General features: G+C 48.2%; 1 protein-coding gene across 2 annotated transcripts in view; it reads right to left on the reverse strand.

The window, feature by feature from the left end:
* Positions 1 to 17297, reverse strand: part of PLXNA4 (plexin A4) — a 449834-nt gene that overhangs the window by 192175 nt on the left and 240362 nt on the right. Inside the window, exon 4 of one of the 2 annotated variants that reach the window (XM_023207834.1) lies at positions 7873 to 7880. The exons of the other annotated variant lie outside the window; for it this stretch is intronic. Coding sequence (XP_023063602.1) covers positions 7873 to 7880 — 8 coding nt within the window. The remainder of the gene's footprint in view (positions 1 to 7872; positions 7881 to 17297) is intronic. 2 annotated transcript variants of the gene reach the window in all.

A 17297-nucleotide genomic window follows, 5' to 3' on the forward strand; every position in this document is an offset into this window, starting at 1 on the left:
GCTCACTAAAGGGGAAACTGAGGCATAAAAGAGCACAATACTGCCCAGAACCCACAGTATCGAGGAAAGGGGATGATATCAGTATGTGCTCACTTGCTTTGGACACTTGGGAGCGCTGAGCTGGGGCAGGGTCGGTTTCTCCAGCCTCTTGGCTCCCTCCCTCACCTCCCTCCTTTCTCTCTCCTTCCCCAGGGCTGGGAGCCAAAGGATGCCTCAGCTGCGGGACTCTCCCTCCCCACCCCCTGCAGAGTGAGCGTTTCCACAACTGCACAACATCTTTACCTCCTGTGTTTACCAGAAAACAGGAAGGAAGGAGGGAAGAGGAAGTCTTTTCAGAGCCTCTGGTGATCATCATGCACTTTGCTTTTTTTTTTTTTTTTTTTCCCAATTCTTCTCCCCCACTCCAATCTCATCTGTCCCTGAAGGGAGAAATCGAATGCATCTGTAGTTTTACACAGGTGAACTCACAGATGCTGCTGTGGTCTAGCCAGGGTCGGAGGGGCTCTGTTCGGTGGTGTGTATGTAGGTATGTGTGTGCATGGGCGTCTGCATGTGTGTTCTGAAGCTGGTCTTTAACAAGTGTGGACTCGCTGTTGAATTCTGCATTTTCTCTTGCAGCCAGCAGGTGGCAGTGCTGCGACAGTCGGGTGACGACAGTCCTGTGATGCCTGGCCCGGCAGCGCTTGTCTGGATTGGTCTAACCATGGAAGGGAAGGCGTGTCCACATGCACCCCAAGGTGGCCCACATAGAGGTCCTGGGCAAGGCGATATGGAAGAGAGCCATCGAAAGGCCCTTCTGAAACCTTCTCTCTTCCATTCTTATTTCCCCTAATTTAATCTAGAAAGGGGGAAACCTACTAAAGTTTACTAAGCACATGCTGTATGGTTTTCAGACTTAGCATAAAACCCCTGCAGAGCTTGTGAAAATGCAGCTTCCCAGGCCCTGTCCCCTGAGACTCTCACGCAACATGGCTGAGGTGGAGCCCAGGAACGTGCATTTTGAATAAGTGCTACTGGTGAGGCCCATGCAGTCCCCAGGGAACTCCAATTAAGCAATAGAAAACTAGCATATTCCAGGTGCTGTGATGAGGGCTTCATCCTAGATCTGTGCTCAGGGTTCCTTGTAATTTATAATTCTCTCCACCTGTTTCCTACTCTTCAAACACATTGCAGCTGCACTCCTCTACCATGAAGTTTCGGCCCTGCATTCTTAAGGGACCATTTTGCTGTTTCCTTATGCTAATTTCCTGGTGCTCTGCGATCACCGGACTGCTTGCTCTAGAAGCAGGTTTTCTCACACTGCTTCCCCGTCATCCTAACCTTTCTTTTATTTGGTGTAAGCTCATGAAATGCACAGTGCCTCACCCTGCCTTCCCAGACACGGGGCTTTGCTGGAGCCGTGCAGGGCAGCGCCATGCTTCCATACCTCTCTTATGCTCTCCACCTGCTTCCTTCCCAATCATGGGGCTCTGCTGGAGTTCTGCAGGGCAGTGCCATGCTTCCACGCCTCTCCCATGCTCTCCACCCCTGCCTTCTCAGACACCTGAGTTGGACTGCCCCTGGTGAACGTCTCCACAGTCAAGCAACCTAGAGCTGCACCCACAGACATGTGCAGAGAACAGGCATCTCCCTTGAAAGTCAGCATGACACAAGACCTACCCACAGTGGTCATACCCGGTGCTTTTAAGATGGCAACGCAAACGAACTCTGAAAACCCAGTGTATTCATTTGCTGGGGGTGCCATAACAGGTGACCACAAACTGCGTGTCATAAAATAACAGATATGTATTCTGTCACAGCTCTGGAGATTAGAAGTCTGGAATCAAGGGGTCGGCAGGACTGAATCCTCCATTGCCTCTTCCCACCTCCAGTGACTGCTGGCAGTGCTTGCTGTTCCTTGGCTCACTCCAATTTCTGCCTTTGTCTTCACATGGCCCGGGTCTCTCTGTCTAAATTTCCCATTCCTTTCTCTCATGAAGACACCAGTCACTGGATTAAGGCCCATCCTTCATCCTAACTTGATCACATCTGCAAAGACCCTATTTACAAATAACGTCACATTCACAGGTATCAGAGGTTGGGACTTCAGCATCCCCTTTGGGGAGATACAGTTCAACCCGCAACACCCTATGAACCATAGTTTCCGCTTTCACTTCTTACCTCCTGCCTGGAGAGTGGAGAGTGGGGTCTCAGCGCTTCTCCAAGCACTGAATGACCTTTCCCGTGACTAAAGGTTGTGCTCTTGGTGGATGCCATATTGGAAGAGCTTAAAGCAAGTCAGCTGGGCTTCCCTGAGTGCAGTGGTTCTCAGAGTTTGGGCTCCGGACCAGCAGCATCTGGGAACTTGTTAGAAATGCCAAATCTCTAGCCTTGTGCAGACCTATAGAATCAGAAACTCCAGGGGTGAAGCCAGCAATCTGTATTAAATAAGCTCTACAGGTGGTCTGGATGCATCCCAAACTTTGAGAATGACTGCTCCTGAAGAAGGACTCACAAGGGCATCCCCAGCAAGTTCCAGCCACCGACTATGTCTTTTGTTGCCCCAAATCTCCCTGTTTTTCTGCCCTCCGGTTCCTGGCAATCCCTTGCCAGCTGCCCTTCCTTGACGGCTGTCAGATGCCTGGCACATCACCTGGCTCCACACTCACCGGCCAGCTCCCCACCACTGTTTTTCTCTGGCTGTCTCTCCTCACCTGGCTCTCCCTCCGCCGCCCCCTCACGCTTACTTGCATGCCCTCACCTCCCTCCAACTCTTTCTCCTGACAAAGAGAAGAGCTTGGCAGGGGTTGGTTAAGTTAACTCTGATCACACAGAAAACAAACTGTTATTTTTCTGTCTGCCAAGCTGCTGAAGGCAAGGATGTCAAGCCCAGGGTGTGTGTGAACGTAAGATCTACAGTTACCCTAGCGTGTCTGTATTCTAGGCAAGCTTTTTTTTTTCTTTTCTTTTCTTTTTTAAAAATCATGATCCAATTCCCAGGGAGATACCAGTGACAACCTCTTGGATGCTCATTGTACCGGCTGTGACAGTCTCTGTACACATTCCCTGACCCAGGGAATGAGCAACTCCCATAAACAGCAGACGGTGGGTCACCTCTGACATCTGCTGTCCACGTTTCTGATCCCCTGGAAGGCCTTGTTCAAAGCAACACTGAGCTGAAATGTTGGTGCACCATGTGTGTTTGCTGTGTCGGTGCAATGAGCAGACCGACCTGCAGGAGGCAGAGAGCCAGGCAGGAGGGAGCCCTGGGGGACACGTGGACACATGTTAGAGTCTAGTGAACATTCAAGACAAGGTTTTAAAGATGTGTCTGTGGTTGAGGGTGGGGATGGGCACAAAGGAGGCCCTTTGGAGACGGCCAAGGTACATGTGCTGGGGAGCCTGTATGCAGGTGGCCAGCCTCCCAGGAGAGTTTCAAGTTTCTGGGGAGGAGGGAAGCCTGTGTGGGAAGGAGGAGGCATCGGAAGTCCTAAACTCTACCCCTAGAAGAAGGTAGAAACTAGCAGAGTATCTGGGCAAGTTACAACCCAGATTCTATGCCTTTTTTGTCCCAATCACCAAATTGGGCATGATTACAGTAGAATAGTAGTGAGAAAAAAAAGAACAGTAAAAATAAACATAGTAAGCAAAAGGGTTGGAAAAGGAATGTGCCAGAGAAATCTGGAAATCTTTGCATGCAGGCACTCGGATCTGAGACACACTTTCCATTGGGTCTGGAAACCAGATAGACCAAGGCTAGAGTTCAATTTCCCTAAAAGGGCTGTCTTTTTTTTTTTTTTAAACAGAGTCTCACTCCGTCACTCAGGATGGAGAGCAATGGTGCAAACTCGGCTCACTGCAGCCTCTGTTCTTGGGTTCAGGTGATTCTTGTGCCTCTCCCTCCAAAGTAGCTGGGGGATTACAGGCATGTGCCACCATGTCTGGCTAATTTTTTTTTGTATTTTAGTAGAGGCAGGGTTTCACCATGTTAGCCAGGCTGGTCTCGAACTCCTGGCCTCAAGCGACCTACCCGCCTTGGACTCCCAAAGTGTTGGGATTACGGCGTGAGCCTCTGTGCCCAGCCAGAAGGGCTGCCTTTTTCCTCTCTGTCTCCTAGATGTCGCATCAGGTTTTAAGAAGCTGTGGCTCCATTCTTTATCCCACACAGCAAGAAGGTAGCATGGCTAAATGTCCTGGTGCAATTTCAACATTCTCTAGTTTCAAACCCCAAAAAGTACCTGGCCACATAGGAGGTGAGTTGCTCTGTCACTACCACTCATTTAGTTGGAGACACTCATCTCTTCTTCTTAAGCACCTCCTGTGCTGTATGTATTTTTAAACTACTGTGACTTATTTTGCTTTGGAAATTTAGGAGATCATTGGGTCACTCTTCGAAACAACCAGAGATGCTCAGGAAGAAAGGGATGTCACAAAACCAGGTTTGGACACCACTGTTCTGGAGTTCAGTTTCCTGTGACTTAGAGATCTGTTCAGATTTTAAACAGGACAGTTGATCCACTATCTCACTGGGTCCCCTCTCGGCAATGTAAGCCAGAGAGGCCTTTAACATCAGAAATACAAGGGTTGGGGAGGGGTGGTGCGCATTTGTATCAGTGTATTCTCCTTTAGCACAGATGAAATATACTGGGTGACATAATGGAAATTCACAGAGGGAAAAGATCTGTTGGGGGAGAGACTCATAACTCAGGTGACCACTGAACTGTGATCCCTATGAGTTCACCTTGTCCAGCCTGTCTTCCCTTTTGCCCTCTCCCCACCACCAGACCTTCAATCACCTGTACATGTGCATTGCTGGGTGCCAGCAGATGATTCATGAAACTCAACGGACAGATGCCCTGGTGGGCACAGGAAACTGAAGGACTGAGAGACATCGGTGTGTTGATGTGCCAGTAGTAACAGCCATGAGGCTACACAGTCCATTAGGTTTTCATTTCACAAAGTGGATTGTACTTGCATCATCTCATCTAATCCTTCAAGTGATCTGAGGAGTTAGGCATTATTACCTCCGCAGCCTAAGAGAAAGTGGTAAAAACAAAGCCTTCAACAACAAAACCCCAACCCAGGAGGCCTGACCTGGGTCCACCTAAAATCTCTCAGGACAATTCTAGGCACTCTCCCTCCAAAATAGGTCTGCTAGGTCTTCCTCCTACCTCATGGCTGTGCTGTGCAAGGTGTTACCATGCCAGGGAGTCTTCTGACAAGACTCTCCCAGGCCAAGGGTGAATGTTCCACTTCCAGGCCACTATAATGTCAACTGTCCTTAGACTATAGCCACGCTTCCAGGTTCTGCAAAACAATCTGAACCCAAGATTGAGAAATCTGTGATATAATGTACAGATCTGTCATATGGAGAAGACCTGCAGGTTTGATTTCTTTTTCTCACTGTGTAAATATCTGGGTGGCTGCAGGAAAGATACACCACCCTCTGTGCCTCAGCTTCCTTGTGTGGAAGTGAGGGCCTCATATCTCTGTGGTTCCTCCAAGCAGAAATGATGCAATTCTACATGAGGTGCAAACTAATTTGGCTACAAATCATCACAAAATAAGCCTAAGGATGGAGATGGTCCTGGACCATAGGCAGGGATCATCAGAGACAGGCAAACAGTGGGTAAGGAGGGCCCTGGAGCAATTTATCCTGTTTACAAAAATCAGGCTCTATCTAAAAACTTAGCAGAGACCTGCAGACAAGGATTTTGACCAGTGAACCCAAAACCGGATGCCAAGATCCTTCCAAGAAAGTGAAAGGAATGAATGAGAAGGGAAGAAGAAGAGAAAGCAGACAGGAGTGAAGGGAGAATGAGAGAGGAAAAAGAGAAAAATTTAAAAGATCTGCCAGGTTTGACACTCCCATGAAAATGTCCCAGCAGATTTGTATTTCCTAGTAACAAACATTTTTGTGTTTATTTATTGTGGCAGAGTTTGCATGTCATGTAATCACTGTTTCAGTTCATTTTCTCCCCAATGATAGATTGTGAGAAGTCAAGTTGGTTGTTAATAATGCTACAATTTACCTAACAAATTTTGAGCTTGTAATACAGCTTCATTAATATGTTTAATTTATCGTTACAGTTCCTTCAGGTTAATGTTTTGAGAGTATGTTGGAGTTTAATCTGAGCAGCTATTATAAAGTGCTTGTTTCTCGTTAAAATGTAAAATTGAGATACCCAAGATTTACTTGGGATAAACTGGCCAGAATAAATCTCCCTCTTCTTTGCATTGGGAAGGGAATGAGAGTCGGCTATTAAAAAGGCTAAGCATTGGAGAGCCCCTTCAGATAAGTTTAAAATAATTTTGCAGATTAAACATCCTTTCCCTAGGGTGAATGGCAATGATGCCTGAAGGCCAGAGTTTATTCTAGAAGGATTCTCTGCATGCTGCAGAAAGGTAGGGACATCAGAAACGGGATGATAACTGAATTTCGACAAAATACAGTATAAAATACAGGTGCCTGGAAAGGTATCTGAGTGTTGGGTAATGGGTTATAGAATGCAGAATCCACAATGATTAAAATCAAGAACACAAGCCCCCTGAAAAGCACAAAACAGAGGAGAGCAGCCTCCTCTTCTCCAGATGGAATTTTGGCAGCATCCTCTGGCTGACAAACCGCCACCAGAATCTTGTAGCGCGTCGGACACTTGCCTCCACCTGCCTTCACCTCCGGGCTCTTCATACTGGTTTATTCTTCTGGGTAACTGTTAGCTTGGTTCAGAAAAAAAAAAATAAACTCTCATTCTGTGGCTCAAATTTTACCACCCAACTCTCAAGTGGCTTCTAGGGTGCCTAACAGTTCCCCTGGACCTGGGGTGTGAATGAGGATGCCTCAGAGCTTTGAAGAAGCTTCTGGATACAGGGCCATCCACAATTAGTGAGTTTGTTAATAGCTGAAAGGCAAGAGTAGAATTCTTGCCATTTGAATAATCAGGGCCCCTCTGGACAAGTCTCTAGCACCCAAGGGCATCTCAGAAAAATACTTGTTGCAGGTTGAACTGTGTTCCCCGAATAGATATGCTGAGATCCTATGCCCCAGTGCCTGTGAATGTGACTTTATTTGGAAATAGAATATTTGCAGAAATAAGATAAGAGGAATTGATTAGTGTGGAGTCTACACTGTATCACTGGTGTCCTTAAAAGAAGAGGAAAATGCCATGTGGCAATGGAGACAGAAGAGGAAAATGCCATGTAGTGATGGAGGCAGAGACTGGAGTGATGAAGCTGCAAGCCAAGGATGGCTGACCACTACCAGCACAAAGGAGAGGCAAGGAAGGGTTCTACACAGAGTCTCAAGGAACATGGCCCTGCTGACACCTTAATTTCAGACTTCTAGCCTCCAGGACTGCGAGAGAATAAACTCCTAATGCCCCAAGCCACCCATTTCACAGTGTTGTATTATAGCAACCCTAGGAAAGTGACACATGCAAGCCCAGTGGGTCATTCTCGGCACTACAGGGAACTATGTAAAGGGGAGGGTGGGCATGGACCTTGCAGGGCCCCTGGCCCACCAGGCAGTGGATGCCAACACAGCTGACAGCCAGGACACAGTAGCCCTTCCTACCCGCTGTACAGACCTTGTGTGATTCTTAATCCTATGTGTCAACCTGACTAGGCCGCAGGGTGCCCAGATAGCTGGCTAAATGTTATTCTGAGTGCACCTGTGAAGGTCTTTCAGATGAGATGCACATTTGAGTGGCTGGAGGAGTGCAGCAGACTGCCTTCCCAGTGAGGGTGGGCCTCTACCAATCCACTGAGGGCCCGAATAGAATAAAAAGGTAGAGGAAGGGAGAATTCCCTAACCTGCCTGCCTGTCTTCCAGTAGGGACATTGGTCTTCTTCTGCCTTTGAACTTGGACTCAGGCTGGAACTCACACCATTGACATCCCTGGCTCCTCACCTTGCCAACTCCAGATCAGGGAACTTCCCAGTCTCCATAATCCTGTGAGCCAATTCTTTACAACAAATCTCTTTATGTACATAAATAAATGAACACACACATACACACTCTCCTATTATTCCTGGGTTTTGGTAGAATCCATGTGGAATCAGATGCCCTGATGCCCTTGAATGGTGACCCTTGGTGCTCCCGTGGCCTGCATGGTCTGGCCCTCTCTCTGTCCTACTCTTGCCTCTGCTCATTTCCTGCCCACCCCCTTTGCCTTCTCACTGTGCCTCCTCTGCCAGCCCCTGCGTCAGGGCTGCTCTGCCCACTCAGATGCTCTCCCGGAGAACCTCGCAAGGCTGCCCCCTCACTTCCCACAGGCCTCGCGCTCCCATGGCATCTCAGAGAGGCCTTCCCTGACTCCCAGTGCCGATGGTTCCCATTCCTCTAACACATCTCTGTGCCCTTACCCAGTGTTATCTTTTTTTTTTTTTCAATAACACAACCTGAAGTTATAGCTGTTTATTTAGTGTGTGTTTCCCCCAATAGAAACTAGAACCTCCCTAGAGGCAGGAGTCATGTCTGTGTCACTCCTCACAGTATCTATGCCCCGTGCCTGGCTCCAAGCTAGTACTCAGTTAAGTGTTGTGGCAGGAAGAGACTGGGGAAAGAAGGAGGGACGGAGAGAGGAAAGAAAGGGAGAGAAAGGAGGAGGAAAGGAGGGAAGGAGGAAAGGAGAAACAGAGTGAGAAAGGAAGGAAGGGAAGGAGGGAGGGAAAGAAGAAAAAGAGAGAAGAGGAAGGAGGAAAAGAGGGTGGGAGAGAAGAAAGGAGGGAGGGTAGGAAGAAAGGAGTGAGAAAGAAATGTGAGAAGGAAAAGAAGGAGAGAGTGAGAGACGGGAAAGGAAGAAAGGAAAAAGGGAGAAAAGGAAGCCAAAAAAGAGGGGGGAGGGGGAGGGAGGGAGGGAAGGTGGGCAGCTTTGTAACCCCAGGCTCTGAGTCCACCATCCAAAGATGGTCCCTTGGGTCTGCTCATGCCCAGAGCATCCCATAATTTGACATTTCCAGGGGAGGCTGCCATCTAAGGGTCAGAAGTACTGAGAAATAGGTTACTTGTGAAAATTAAGATTGAATACATAGATTTTTAAAGATAAACTTTAACTTGAAGGTTCAGGGAAGGTCATAATTGCTTGTTACAAAATTATATAACATATGGAGTCTCCCATTCTCACCCCTACCCCCAAACCTTCTGAAGTGGCAGGTTCTTCCTCCAGAATAAGATCCATATATAACTTGTCTGCCTGGAAGCTAGGTCCTCTCTGAGTGAATTTCATTTGTCACCGTTATAACACCCGATGTAAAATATGCATCAAGGTTCTGCTATGCTCCGGGTCCTTGAACACAGAGGTGAATACTGTGTGAGGAAGGTCACATCTGGACCCTGTAAGATTTATTCATCAAAGTATATCAAATTGAAATCCTTTCATAAAATTCTTCATATGTGACTTAACAAATCTCTAAAACAGAGCAGAGCACATGGTCCATTGTGCCCCGTGTATGAAGAAGGGACATGAAGCCAGTCTCAGCGGCAGAGAGATTTTCAGCAAGTCCTCCCTCCACCAGCCTCCTCCCCCATCGCTGGATGAGGAGAAGGTTCCAGTCCTTCCCATTGGTCCTTGAGAACAGGGAGAGTCGCCCTGTGTGGGGACACAGGTGAGCTCCTCTGCACATCTAGAAGAAAACCAGTGGCAGGGTGCAAAGAGAACTTCCGGTCCCCATGGAAAGAGTGGCCGGATGGACAGAGCACTGCCTTTGAACTGTCTTCCAGTTCCACTCTGGCAGCCCATTTTCCTTTAGGCATCTGACCCTGTTAATGGGGACTGAGCATTGCCTCCCTGTTTCCACGTTAAGGGAAGGGGTCACTGGGTCGGGCGGGCGCTGGCTTCTCTTCCTCCTGACAGATCCATAATTAGAAGGAGACAGAGCATTCAAAGAGGAGTGTTGGCTCCAGGCACATCCTCGTCAGCCTGTCAAGCAGAAGCCTGTTCTCCATGAGCTATTTTGAGCCACCTTCTCAGCTGCATTTCTGATCTTCTCGGCCTGTGTCACCCTCCCCCACCCCACGGTCTTCCTCCCACCAAGTCTCCACTGTGACATCACTGAGGCACATGGGCTTGGCGGAGGGCTGGACAAAAAGGGCATTCTGTGCAAGATGCCTGGGGCTAACAGGAGCAGGGGGGCCTCCTGCCCCTGCCCCACACCTCTACCACCTCTGTTCCAGCGGAATCAGATGCAAGAATCAGAGGGCCTGGACTGTCGACTCTGGGAGCAATTATGACCAGGGCCATGAGGTTCAACAGATTCCTTGCCTTGGCTAAATAAAGGGTAATCACTCCTTAGAGAGGACGTCATGGTGGCGAAACTGGAAAGCAGAGCAGGAGAGCATGGGCTTGGTCTCTGCCTAGGAGTTGCCCTGCAGGATTTCCAGGCCCTGGCAAACCAGGTGGGATCAGAAAGACCTGTGCACACTCCAGGAGTCCCTAGTACTCTACTGATCACTCCCTCTGCCAGGTACCACAGGTGCTCTGCAAGCGTGATTTCCTGTCCTGCTCATGGCAACTCTAAGAGGGAGAGACCACTGCAGATGAGGAGGGGGCATCTGTTCAACACTCAGCCACCAAGGATGCCCCACCTGGCCTCAGGTTCACAAGGTCTGGGTTCCTGGGGAAGCTGGGTTTGCTTGCTCTGAGGCTGTGGTTCTCAAACCGTGGATCCGACACATCGACATCACTTTTTCAAAATGCAGATTCTGGGACTCCCTCCAGACCTACTGGATCAGAACGTCTGGGGGTGGAGCTCAACCGTGTGTGGTTCAAGGAGCACTCCAGGTGATGTGGATGCACCCCCAAGTTTGGGAACTGCTACCCAAAGGACACCTTTGTGTTGGCCCATAAAAGAAATCTCTAGGAAAAGTCCAAATGCCCCCACTGCACACCTTCCTGTAGGCGCAATCTGTCTCTTGATTCCAGCTCCAGACTTACCCTTCTAGCACTCACCCCAGGCTGCTCTGGGGTTTCCCCATCATCTTTGGGAATGCTCGCCCTCTCCCTGTCTCTGGCTCTTGGAATTTTTATATCTTCATATGTGCGCTTCCCCATTTTTACAGGAAGAGAGTGGGTGCCTCCTGTTTGTGCCCCGCAGGACTCTGCCCAAGGGTGCTCAGCCCTGTGCCTGCCAGGGCCCCAGGGGTCCAGCGGTTGTCACACACTGCCTGTGCAGAAACCAGGGAGAATTGATTAAGCACCAGCCTTAATTGTGGTTGCACTGCCTGAAAGCCGGCAGCCAGTTCCAGCTGCTTTTCCTCATCTGCATCATGGGCCTCCAGCTCCTTTGGATTTCTTTAAATTATCAAAATAATAACTCACAAGTCCTTTGCGCCAGTCATTCTGAAGGGATATAAGAACAAAGAGGAAACAAACAGGTTGACTCCTAGTCTCCGGAGGCCCTCGGGAAATCTGGTGATACTGACAATTCGTGGGGCCCCATAGAGAAATGAAGGCTCCTGAGTTCTAGTCCTGCTGCCACTGATTCTTTATCTGCTGACCTAGGCCTGGTCATTCTGAGCCCCGTGATTAAGATTTTCTGGTTACAAAATAGGGAGGATTCCATCATTTAGTAACAGGTATTTTTTGAGCTTAGAGGAAGCCAGGTGCTGTCCTGGGCACCACATATCATGTCTGAGAGACCTTAACTCTTTAGAAGCGTGCTCTCCATTGTGTGTTGAGAGCTGGCTGAAACCAGAAGGTGCCATGGACGTGCAGGAGGCAAAGGGAGGAGCAAAGGGCAGATTTCCCTGGGCTGGTTTCTAGGGAATGAGTGGGCATTCTGAAGATGGAACAGAGAGGGAACAAACTAGTTTAAGGCACTGCCTGTGCAGAGCTGCAGAGGTGGGAAGGACCCGGATTGTGTGGGGGCAGTGAGGTGCTCAGTTTGGCTGAAGCTGAGTAGGGACATGGTGGGAAGAAGGTGTAGCTGGAGGGAGAGTCCCTCGAAGTGCTGGCCACCTTACATCAGGAGACCTCCGGGACACCAGCAGTGACTTAATCGGTTGCTCACAGTGGCAGAGTAACCATCAGAATCAGGATTTCAAGCCTTTCCAGTAATCACTCAGAGTGAAATATAACCTGCTCACCAGTGAGTGATCCAGAAGAGACAGAAACAGAGATAGGGCGGAAAAGGTCCTCAAGCATTAAAAATAAAACTCATCTTCTGTAGGAGTCCTGAGTACTTCTTTACAACACACTTTAAAATGTGAAAACATAAAGAAGTTGGCCAAGCCAGGGCAGTGCACTGGGGATCCTTCCCAACCCCCAACTGTGCCTGCATCTGGTTGTAGGAGGGAAGTGGCCCAAATGGGAACTCTTAGGAAAATGACATGGCTGGTCAATGGCCGAGTGCCCCAGCTGCACTATGGGTCTGATCTTGAATCTACTGGACTCACAAGGATGGACATGTCCAAGGTCACAGACAACACCACTGACCCTGGCAGTCACCTGGTGAATGTGTACCATGTATCCCTACTTATCACAAAAGCAACACCTGTCATAAGGGGTTATAGGTGCTGCTTACGAGCAGAATAAATATGTTTTTCTAAATAAAGAAGGCTGACCAAGGGCAGTAACAAAGCAAAGTTACTCCTTTTACTGTAACCTCCCTGGTCACCTTTGACTTCCAAGCCCGCCAGTCATTTTTCAAGATTCAGGGCTCCATTCATGTCAAGACTATTCCGAGAGTGAGGGTGGGATGGGACAGCGGGGAGGGGCCGCTCAACCCTGGCAGTAGCAACAACTCTTCGGCCATGTTAATGAGCAGCTTTGTTCTGCATCACCTAGCTGTATAATAACAGCAGGAATTAATACAACCACAAATTAATAGCACAGAAGAGCAATCAGGAGGCAGCGATACATTCATAATGGGCTCAGCTGAGAGCGGGAGGAAGATGGATATGGGAACCTCTCTCTGCCTTGGCCCCTGAACCTTGCCAGCTGGGGCTGGCAGAAGAGCTAAAACACCGCTGCACACAGCCTCACCTTTGCCAAGGACAGAGAGCTTGCCTCCACTAAGAGTAATCAGGGCCTGCAGCCTGTTCTGCAACCTCCACCCACTCTTCACACTCAGAGCCACCAGCCCAGGAAGGAGCAAGACACACGGGTCTGCTGCTCAGGGACCTGGGGCATCAGGTCTGAGTCTTGCCCATGTCACTCCCCAGGGAAGGTGACAGCATCTCTCTCAATCGCTTTCCTCCAGAACCTGTGGTTATGGGGAGTGGTCAGGAGCAATTTTCTATTAGGTCCAAGTGAACGGCTCACTCAGCCATTGCATCTAATAATAACCTCAAGTGTACAGTATTTTTCTCATAATAATTATAATGGTGGCTATTGCTCTCGGGCTTTCCTTCCAGGCCACCTTTCCAGGGATCCCAAAGCACCAGCTCTCTGTCTCACGTGTCCCAAGCACCACGGTTGAAAGAGGTGATGGGCAGAACTAGTGTGCCCCGTGAGGTACAGGGAGGGTTCTATAGGATGGGGACTCTTGCTCCCGTCCTCCCCATTCTACAGCCACTGCTGTGGCTAGAGACATTTATGCATCCGTGAGAAAGTGGAAGGGGCTCTTGAGTGTTGAGATCTGGGTCCTAGACCCTGCTGAGCTACAGGCATCTGGGCAACCTTGGGCAAGGCACTGAACTTTCACGGACAATGTGTATATCATCAATGTACAATGCAGACTCTGAATACATGACTTCTAAATTCCCCTCAAACACATTTCATTAACAATAAAGTCATTGTTCACTAAGGGAACATTCTGAAGCCATCTGGAATTCTGCCTCTTTCCTCTGCCTTCTCATACCTGTAAAGGGAGTGGAAGGAACTCATGGTGCCCACTTTGAGTATGGAAAGAAGCCTGAGACGTTTAGGCCAGGGAACGGACACTGTTTCAGTTGAAATTTTGGGCAATGCACTACCAGGGTCACAGGCTTTTCCTATGGTGTTTCTGGGACCTGTCCACCCTGAAATCAGTATGTTTCTTCTCCCCTACTGTCCTTTTGTGATTATTTGTCTTCATGGCTATGTTTGGAAGCAAGAACATCTCTACCAGGTCTTGTTTAACCTGAGCCTTGTCCCGGCTGGCTGAGTAGGTGCGAGCTAGGGAAGCCAGTGGGAAGGGCAGGAATCATCTATGGGAAGTTGGCCAAAATCTTATCTGAGGAACTGGGATTCCTAAATTCCTCATGGGAATAATTTATTCCAGTATTATTCTATGGGCTGGGTGTGGTGGCTCATGCCTGTAATCTCAGCATTTTGGGAGGCCAAGGCAGGAGGACTGCTTGAGGCCAGAAGTTCAAGACCAGCCTGTCAACATAGTGAGACCTCATTTCTTTAAAAAAAAAAAAAAAAAAAAAAAATACAAAAATTAGCCAGGTGTGATGGCGAGGGCCTGAAGTCCAAGCTACTCAGAAGTCTGCAGTAGAAGGATCGCTTAAGCCCAGGAGCTGGAGGCTGCAGTGAGCCATGATCATGCCACTGCACTCTAGCATGAGTGACAGAGTAAGACCCTGTCTCAAAAAAAAAAAAAAAAAAAAAAAAAAAGGACAGGACATCCATGTTTATAGACAACAGAAGCAAAATTCCACTTATCTACATCTATGACATGAATTCTGATATTTTCCCTTCTCTCTCTCTCTTTCTTGTTCTCTCTCACTCACTCACTCTAAAATAAAATGCTGTTTACAACCCACTAAACTGCTTTCATGACACATTAATGGGTCTCACCCCGCAATTTAAAAGTCATTGGATGAGATGTGCTTAAAAGGACATTCCTGGTTTCCGATGCTGTGGTTGGAAACTGAGATAGCAGCTCTCTGACTCCTCCCCATCAACTTGTTGCCCTGCAGTGGCCATCCCTGGGCATGGTTAGTGGGGGGTTTGTGGGAAGGGGTCTCCGGAACTGGGGCTTGTTGAGGGACTGCCACCCAGTGACAATTTGGCACATGTGTGCAGAGTAATAATGGGCTCTCCCAGCTCCCCGCCATGCCACACCTGCTCCCAGCTCTGAGCTGGAGCTCCCGTGCATCTTCAGCCAGGAGGAGAAAGAGGGAGGTGGGGAGGTGGGAAGGTAGTAACTAGCACCAAGCAACAATGAGTAACCTAGGCCAGGGCCAGCGCCAGGGGAAGTGAGACGGGAGGCACCTGGGCCTCCTCCCAGGTGCCTGCTGCTGCTGACGGTCCCACTGGGAGCTGCAATGGTGCTCTTAATTGTGCCCACTTCTCAGCTGCTGGAGGAACGCAGCCACTGTAGGGTGCAATCCAGGAGGTGTCTGGGTTTGGAGGGGTGTTTCTACCAGAAGGCAGGGCTGCCAAAAGATGAGAGTCAAGGTTTGGGGCACCCCAGGAGACAGCCCTGAGAAAGAGACATCGTTCCCCTTCTGTGAGGAAAATCAGCTCCGGGCCCCACTTCCCAAGGGTCCTGTGGGGATAAGACACTTCCAAAGCTTTGTCACGGGCCTTGTCTTATAAACACTGCCAGCAACACTTTGAGCGGGAGGGAATCATTCCAACCACAGGCCCTGCTGATTTTATTCTCTTCTTTCTACACAGAGAGAACTTACCTTCTTCTCCAGGGTCCTGGAAGACCTAATTCTCCCTGTTTATAATGTCCTTTGAACAAAGCAGTGTTTTGTACACATATATAGCTGCTGTTGTTATGCTTATTAAATGTGTTTAACAATTGCGATGATTTTATAACATCTGTAACTTCTTTGTTTTACACTATATGTAATCTCCTTAATGGAACTCTGTAGCCCAGTGTAAAATACGGAAGCTGTAGGGAGGGGGAAATAGTCATGTTTTTGCACAGAGAAGTCTCATGATTATATTCAAACAGAGGTGTCTCCTGCTGCTTTATTTCAGATTTCTTTTCTTTTCTCTTTTCCTTTCTCTCTTTCTTTCCTTCCTTCTTTCTTTCTTTCTTTCTTCTTTTTTTTTTTTTTTTTTTGAAACAGGGTCTCACTTTGTTTCCCAGGCTGGAGTGCAGTGGCCCAATCACAGCTCACTGCAGCCTCAACCTGCCAGGCTCACATGATCCTCCTGCCTCAGCCTCCCAAGTAGCTGGGACCACAGGCATGCACCACTACACCCAGTTAATTTTTTATTTTTTGTAGAGATGGTATCTCACTATGTTGCCCAGGCTGGTCTCAAAATCCTGGCCTTAAGAGAACTTCCCTCCTTAGCCTCCCAAAGTGCTGGGATTACAGGTGCCCGGCTTACAGGTGCCCAGCTGAGATGTTTTTCTTACTCTAGAAAGAGACACTGCAGATTCTGTGGTGATTGCAAACAATGAGGAAGTCACAATTCAGGGCTGGCATATGATATCTGGGCCAGAATCAGGACTGAACTTCATGGGTTAAACAACGAGGGGGAATGGTGGCCTCTAAAGCCCTTCTCCCACTGTTGTGGATAATAGTTGGACTAGCGATGGAACATTTTTCCTTATATTTCTACCAACCTGCCCTCAGGCACCTCACCACCCAGTGCCCAGAACACTGGCATTGAATGGCGCCATAACAGAAGACTCTCCCCAGGGTCTAACCAGAAGATGATCAAACACTTTCATTCAAAATGCAGGACTGTAAGTTGCTTTTGCTGTTCTTTCAATTACCCAGAATGTCAGCCTATCTACATTGACAGGTTAATATTTGGATGATGACTCTAAGCTCTGTGAAAATCCTGACTGCTTCCAAGTAATTTTTTAAAAATTTATATTTGGCATAACTGTACTGTGAAGTCAAACTTGTCGTTCCTTAATCTTTTGACCATTTATCACCTTTGTACAAAATATATTGTTTGTATTTCACTCAAATCTATTGTTTAGTGACTCCCAACACTTTATTCTCTAAGCATAGTCTTCATAGCCGAACAGTTTCGTACAGCAACTGTCATAGGGCTCATGAGCTATATCAGAAGTTAGGATTCTAGGGATGATGAACAATATGAACATTTTGATTCTGGAGGGAGGACACTAAACAAACAGTGTCCCTTTTCTGTAATAAGGGGTATGGTTTAATGACTGCTAAAATCTAACTATTCTATAATGATATGACTCAGAAGCCTGTGTTCTCGGTCAGAGGTTGTTTGTTCCCAAGCCCTACCTCCTCTTCCCACTGCCCCAAATCACAAGAGTTCATTCTCCTTCAATGAGTCAGCCTTGTTTGCTAATTTTCAAGAATTTTCATTCTGGGGCTCCCTGGGCCAAAACAGAACCACCCCCCGCCTCCTTTTTTCAGCTTTAGAGCTCAAGGTCATCCTATATTAAATTGATGAGTTCTAACATTATCCATGAAATAATGAGTTTCTACTCAGGAAACAAAG

This window comes from Piliocolobus tephrosceles, chromosome 8 (assembly GCF_002776525.5).
Source record: "Piliocolobus tephrosceles isolate RC106 chromosome 8, ASM277652v3, whole genome shotgun sequence".
In the NCBI taxonomy this organism is placed as follows: Eukaryota; Metazoa; Chordata; class Mammalia; order Primates; family Cercopithecidae; genus Piliocolobus; species Piliocolobus tephrosceles.